This window comes from Quercus robur, chromosome 10 (assembly GCF_932294415.1).
Source record: "Quercus robur chromosome 10, dhQueRobu3.1, whole genome shotgun sequence".
Taxonomy (NCBI): domain Eukaryota; kingdom Viridiplantae; phylum Streptophyta; class Magnoliopsida; order Fagales; family Fagaceae; genus Quercus; species Quercus robur.
The window spans coordinates 34018942-34026227 of NC_065543.1; the positions used below are offsets into that span (position 1 = coordinate 34018942).

The 7286-nt window shown below is 32.0% G+C and overlaps 1 protein-coding gene across 1 annotated transcript; it reads right to left on the reverse strand.

The window, feature by feature from the left end:
- Positions 1-296: 296 nt before the first annotated feature.
- Positions 297-2140, reverse strand: LOC126702194 (uncharacterized). The gene is made up of 3 exons (XM_050400852.1): positions 1984-2140; positions 1656-1777; positions 297-1232 (listed from the first exon to the last, which is right to left on the reverse strand). The coding sequence occupies exon 3, from the start codon at positions 1216-1218 to the stop codon at positions 556-558; it is 663 nt and encodes a 220-aa protein (XP_050256809.1). The 5' UTR covers positions 1219-1232; positions 1656-1777; positions 1984-2140; the 3' UTR covers positions 297-555.
- Between the last annotated feature and the right edge of the window lie 5146 nt (positions 2141-7286).

Consider the following 7286-nt stretch of genomic DNA (forward strand, 5'->3'; position numbering starts at 1 on the left):
ATTTTGGTTTTTCCTATTAATGAATTTTTCAATAAATTTATTTTGATTTTGCTAATCTTTAAGGTTGATTTTAATGGTTATGTGTTAATATTTTAAAGTAGTAAGTTAAAATTTTCATTTAATTTCTATGCAATAATATAGGAAGTTTTGTAATTTTCATACAAATAAAAAAATCTAAAAATGTTTTCAAGAGCACGTTTTAGGAATATAACCAAATAATTAAAAACATGAAAAGAAAAAAATAAAATAAAATAAAAACAATTTCAGAGTCGGAAAAAAAAAAAATTATTGCTCATTAAAAGAAAAAAGATGTACTCTTACAAACAACTCGTATGTGGGAGAGAGGTTAAAAAACTTGGGATGGCTATAAAAAGCACAGAGAAAAACCCAAGAACTCTCTTGCTCCCTAACAAAGATGGCAAAAAACCTCCAAAACTCTGCAAAATGTTTTGGGAACTCTCTTGGAACAACTACTACTAGTCTACTACTACTACTACTTCCTAACTACAAAATGTTTGGAAAAAAAAAAAAAAAAGTAGGAAAGAACTGCAAAACTTATTCGTTCTCAAAATTTAGGACCCCATCAATCCAAGCAATATCCTCAGCAGTAAGTTCAGACTCATCAGGAGGTTCACATTCATCTTGAGGCATAGGATAAGCAACAATGTCATCTATACCACAGAAATCTGACATCCCAAACTGCGAAATAAACTCTTGGGTAGATGGTGACATTATTGGGACTTCCCATAAATCCAAAACCGATTGTTCTTCTTCAAGAATTGGAAACTCACTGCCTTCTTCTATGATTGTATTACCAATTCCATTACTAACTATAGCCGAAGTAGATTCGCATAGATATGGTTCCACATTGTCTACTTCTTTGATTGAATTTCCAATTCCATTACCAAGCAGAGTAGAGACCTCGAGCACAGACGAGGGGGATGGATGAGAAAACAAACCTTCGGTCTCTTCCTTGACATTCCCACCAGTCGATAATGAATTATTATTCTTCTGCAAGCATAGCAATCTGTCAATCTCATTGGCATTGCGCTTACCAAACATTGACTCATCTTTAAACTCATATTCTTCTTCATCATATTTTGAAGAATCAGTGGAGTAAGGATCAGGGTATGTAATATGAATTTTCTTCATAGAGTTATTCTTGGATGTGTCACAATTGTTGTTTTGGTTTAATCGTTGCCTTTTGGGGTTAGCCATGTAGAGTCAAACCCCTGAAAATCCGCAGAATGAAATAAAATTAAACTCTGGAAAACCCAAATTGAAAAGCAATGATCTTTTTTGTGATTTAATTTGTCCGAAAGAACTCAACTGCAAAGCATGTCCATCACCAAAACAATAATAAAAAAAAATAAAAAAAGAATAAATAGTTCTAAAAAACCAATTGAAATCGTTGCCTATCATAAATTAAACGCAGAATAATATTTGTTCTTTCATTGAATAAGCAAAGATAAATAACTAAAACAGAATAGAATAAAAATCCTAAAACCCTTGCCATGAATCATAAATTAAACTCAGAAATCATACTTGTTCCTGCATTGAATAAGCAATAATAAATAAATAGACAAAAAAACCCACAGACCGTTTTGATCTTAATAGCACGGAAAAAGTTGAAGAAGTCTGTTTCAGGGTCAGACCTTAACACCAAGAATGCTTGCAAAAGGTGATCAAGAACAAGAAGAACGTGATCAAGCTGCAGCTTCAGAGTTCCACAAGTCCTCTGCTTCACACTCCTCTCTGTCTCTCTTGGCAAGCCTCACTGTCTTGTAGGAGAGAGAGAGAGAAAGAGAGAGAGAGAGAGAGAGAGAGATACAATTATAAGGTAGTGAGAAAGAACAAAAAGAGAATGTTAAATATATATAGTATATACACCAGAATTTGAATGCCTTTTTCAATTCCGAAAAGGAAAAAGGTAACACAAACAAAACCAAGAAAGCAATGTAACATTTAAATTTTGGTGCTTACCCAAGTCGGTGTGTGAAATTCTCTTTTCAATAGCCTTTCTTTCCTCTTTTTGATCTCTCTCTTAAACACACCGTCTCTTTGTTCTCTTCACCTTTACTTCGGACGAAAAGTCCAAAGGGAATTATGAAAGACCACTGTACTAATCCTATTCGGCCTTGGTTTGGTTCTGCTTCCACTAGGACCACTAGACTACTGGTTTTGATATATATATATATATATATATATATACATATATATATATATATATACACACACACATACATACATACACAGGGGCAGAGGCACATGTAATATGTGTTTTGGAGGAGGAGGGGGGGGGGGGGGGGTTATATACACGGGTGGAGGCACATGTAATGTGTGTTTGGAGGGAGGGAGGGAGGGAGGGAGAGGGGGGGGGGGGGTGTGGGGGAGGAGGAGGTCCCGCCAAAACTTTGAAATCCCTTTATAATAGTATATTAAAATAGGCTGGGTTCTTAAAATTGTAATGATTGGCTCCTACAAAAATTTCATAAATCACAATCTACGTGAGTTTGCCTATTCTTTCCTTTAAAATCAAATGATGGCCCCTTTAGTTAGTTTGCCCCACTGTTAGTTTATCAAGTAGACCCTACCCAATTAAGGACTTAGGTAGTTTGGGAGTAAAGTAAAATAGTGCTCCCTTCTCTCACATTCATGGTGGACCCCACCATGAATTTAATGAGCGGATCCCACCATGAATGTGAGAGAAGGGAGCACTATTCTCTGTGCTCTGGAAATACTTAAAAATTACTCTCCAATTAAAGCATAAACTTTTACCAAAGCCTAACAAATACACCATGTGTCCTTTCTTTTTTATAAGCACACAAAAGTGCAATTTACTGTGTTCCTTTGTATATTTTGTGCATTGGCAACATTACTTGAACTTATGAGTTTTTTTCTTCACAAATTTGATCTTTTCATCATCATTTCATATTTTCCCTAGCTAATTTTATCTTTCAATTTTAGTTTTAGATGCATTGATTTGAATTTAGAAATAATATTATTATATTTTAAATTTGATCATTTTGTATACCATATATTTATAAATTTAACATAAGAATATATAGTTCGGCCCCCCCAAGAAAAATATCCTAGCTACACCCCTATATATATATATATATATATGAGAGTTTGTATTTTTATATTTGTTTTAAAAATATTTACACTAGAAAGTTGGATAAAAATATAAAAATACCGTTGTAACTGAAAATTAAATTTTTTAAAACATTGTACACAAGTTAGAATAAACTTACCATAAAATTTACATAAATAAAAACCCTCATGAAGAGGAGAGGTGTCATCTAGGGTTCCTTGTCAAGTCTACCAAGTTCTGAAGGTAGATAATAAAGTGGTGTTTATGAAAGGAAATAATATGAGAGTAGATAATAAAGTGATGTTTACAATAGGCCATGATATGAATCAATTAAAATTTGTTAATCGTGTATATGAAAGGAAATAATATGAAAGTAGATAATAAAGTGATGTTTACAATATGTCATGATATGAATCAATTAAAATTTGATAATTCAACTATTGTGAAAATTATTGTATTTATAGAATTACTTTTAAAATTAAGGGTAAATTGCAAATTACACCCCTAAAGTTTGGGGTGTTTGGATTTTACATCCTGAACTTTCAAAATTTAGATTTTAACTCTTGAAATTTGGGGGTGTTTGGATTTTACACTCTGATAATTCAAAATTTAAGTCATACCCCCTAAAGTTTGGGGGTGTTGGGATTTTATACTCCCAAATTCTGAAACTTCAAACTATAAAATCCAAATACTCCCAAAATTTATGGAGTAAAATTCAAGGTGTAAATTCTGAAACATCAGGGTGTAAAATCCAAACATTCCCAAATTTCATAGGGCAAAATTCAAATTTTGAAACTTCACTATATAAAATCCAAACACTCACAAACTTTAAGGTGTAATTTGTAATTTTCCCTAAAATTAACAAGTCATGAAATTTGTGTATAATATTATTTTTTTAGTAATATAATATTTTGAATTTCAAGTAAAAGGACAAAAATACTATTTATCTGTATAAATGTGCTTGCATATGCTTAAATTTTTTTTTTAAAAGTTAAATATATTCAAAGATAAATTATAAGTATTAGAAGGCATCTTGAAATATTGCAAGACGTAATGTGATTTGTGAATTTGGATACAATTATTCAACTGGTGTGTAACCTCATGCTTATGCACATGACAATTTAAAACAATCACAATTACACAATTCAAATTATATATGATTTAGAATTTAATTGAATTTAGACTCTTCGATTTTTGTACCCAATAATTCACTTGGTACAAAAATTAAAAAATTTGATGGACACGTGGTGCAAAATTGGACTCCAATTGAAATCCAATTTGGAATCTAATTGGATTTAAGCTTTTCGATTTTTATACAAAATAATTCATCTAGCACAAAAATTTAAAATTAAATGGGACATGTGGCACAAAATTGAGAACCCAATTGAATTTTCTCTAAGTTTTGGCTATTAATTAAAATATACTAGTATGTAACCTATGCTTACACACAGGAATGATGAACTGTAGTGATGCTAATGATGTTAGTTTGGGTTATTAAATATAACCAGGACATTCGGAGGTACTAAAATGATTCTTCCTTGCAATTTTAATGATATTGGTTACACCATGTTTCTCATTACACTGCTGTTATATAAATAATTTTGAAAAATCATTATTGGACATTACATATACAATGTCAATTCATTGTCACTGTCTGTGAAATTCTACTAAATATAATATAAAATAAAATAATAAATTGGTTCAATAGTGTCTTCTAAATTGAATGGGGATAGGTGTATGGAATTGTTTAGCTCAATTACAGTTTCTTACATTCAAGATCTTCACATACAAAATATCTAAATAGAAATAGTATAAAAAATATATTCATTAGTTCAAAAAAATAAAAAATAACAACAAAAATATAAACAATTTAATTTGTATGAAAATGTAACAAAGGCAAAATCTAATTTTGATTCTAATCAAATTTTCTCTAAACTTTGGTTATATATATATATATATATATATAATCAATTCTAATGCCCATATATAAATCCAATCAAATTGGGAGTTTATTGAGATGTTGTTAGGTATAGTAGGATGTATTGAATTTTAAGTAAAATATTGATGTGACAATATCTTATTAAATGATGTAAAACATGGGTTTTACTAGGGGTGGCAAAATCTGACACGACCCGCGAACCCGACACGACTAACCCGTTTATAAACAGGTCATGGGTCGAGGCTAAATGGGTTCGGGTCATATTCGGGTCAACACGGCTGACTCGTTTAATAAATGGGTCGTGTTCGGGTTCACACATGTGAACCCGTTTGACCTGTTTGACTCGTTTAAATAATAAAGGCATTAAATTTTGTTATTATTGCTTAATTTTTTTGTTGTAATTATATGTTTATTACTATATTTATGGCTGTAATTGTATTTTAATTTTAGATATATAAAAATTAATAATAGATTATTTAGGTCATATATGACCTATTAATCAAACAAGTTATTAAACAGGTTATTTATATTAACTTTTATATGACTTATTAATTAAACAGGTTAAACGTGTCGGGTTGGGTCAACCTGTTTAATAAACAGGTCGAGTTAAGGTTGAGAATTCTTGACACGTTTACTAAACAGGTCGGGTTCGGGTCAACCCATATAGCAGAGTACTTATGGCTCGACACGACACGAACCCGACCTGCGAACACGAATTGACACCCCTAGGTTTTACAACCCATCCTTACCAAATTCGTACTCTTATTTATATTGGACTACTTGTTTTCTACACTAAATTAACTCATTTGTCACAAAAATTTTAAAAATTTTAAAAAGATGGGACATGTGATGCAAAATTAAACTCTAATTGAAATCCAATTTTTACACTAAATTAACTCACTTGGCACAAAAATTTAAAAGCTTAAATTAGATGAGACACATGGTGCAAAATTAGATTTTAATTGAATTCTAATTTGAAATCTAATTGGATTTTCTCTCAGTGTTGTCTATTAATATATATATATATATATATATATATATAATTTAAAAGCTTAGAATAGATGAGACACATGGTGCAAAATTAGACCCTAATTGAACCCTAATTTGAAATCTAATTAGATTTTCTCTCAGCTTAAACTTTGTCTATTAATATATATATATATATATATATATACATGAAAGGCAGAAAACTAGGCCAAAACAAAATACCAATATGGTTGGTATCATAAAATTTTCATCTTATTAGAAACACAATATTCATCAAACAACTTTAACAATAGGTAGGATTTGTGCTCCTCTAGAGCCTAAACGAAAAAATTCTCCCTTAGTAGAAGCCCCTTTCTCTCGCCTTAGCACAAGTCCTCCTTCCCTTCATTGATACAGGTTCTTGCTGGGTCTTCAGTAGCCTATAGGGCTTGACTAACCCTTCATTGATATGGACCAAATAGTTATAGATGGTATACAACACCTTCATCTCACTAAAGAAGAAGAAGAAGACATCTTCATCTCAACCACTAGCAGATCAAACCTTTGAGAGGAATTTGCTTTGAGTCTTTTTGGCCAACTTCTAGTAGATCGGCATCAGAATATGCGAGCTTTAAAGAGCACTCTAAGATCAGCCTGGAAGATGGGCTCAAATTTGAGGATTGTAGATGTTGGAAAAAATATTCTCCAGTTCAAGTTCAACTCAAAATACCAGATGGAGTGGGTTGAGAGAAACGGCACATGGAATTTCAACAATAATCTCTTACTCCTATGCAGATGGAGAAAGGGATTATCAGTTGCAAATATTTCCTTCACTCATTCTCTGTTCTGGATTCAAGTTTGAGGTCTCCCCTTTGAAAGCATGTCAGAAGAGGTAAGAAGGGATCTAGGCAACAGATTAGGGAAATACATAGAATTCGATAAGCAATCTTGGTTGTTAGAACAAGCTAAGTTTATGAGAATACAAGTGGACCTACCCATCGATAAGCCTTTGCGAAGGGGTGAAAATGTCGTCAATCTGGAAGGAGATAAGTATTGGGTTACATTTAAATATGAAAGACTTCCCAATTTCTATTTTCCTTATGGAATCCTTGGTAATGATGAGAAGCATTGTTCTGGGTATCCAAGTAATCTCGAAGCCCACAGGCAATATAGGGATTGGTTAAGAGCAAACGACAGTCCCAAAAGCGAAATTGAAAAACCTAGAGCTTCTAGCAGTGGTTGCTTTAAGGAATGGAAAGATGAGGGTTATGATGATCAGCAAATTTC

What these genes read in the sequence shown, in the direction of transcription:
- LOC126702194 (XM_050400852.1), bottom strand. Translation starts at nt 1,218, where the DNA reads ATGGCTAACCCCAAAAGGCAACGATTAAACCAAAACAACAATTGTGAC.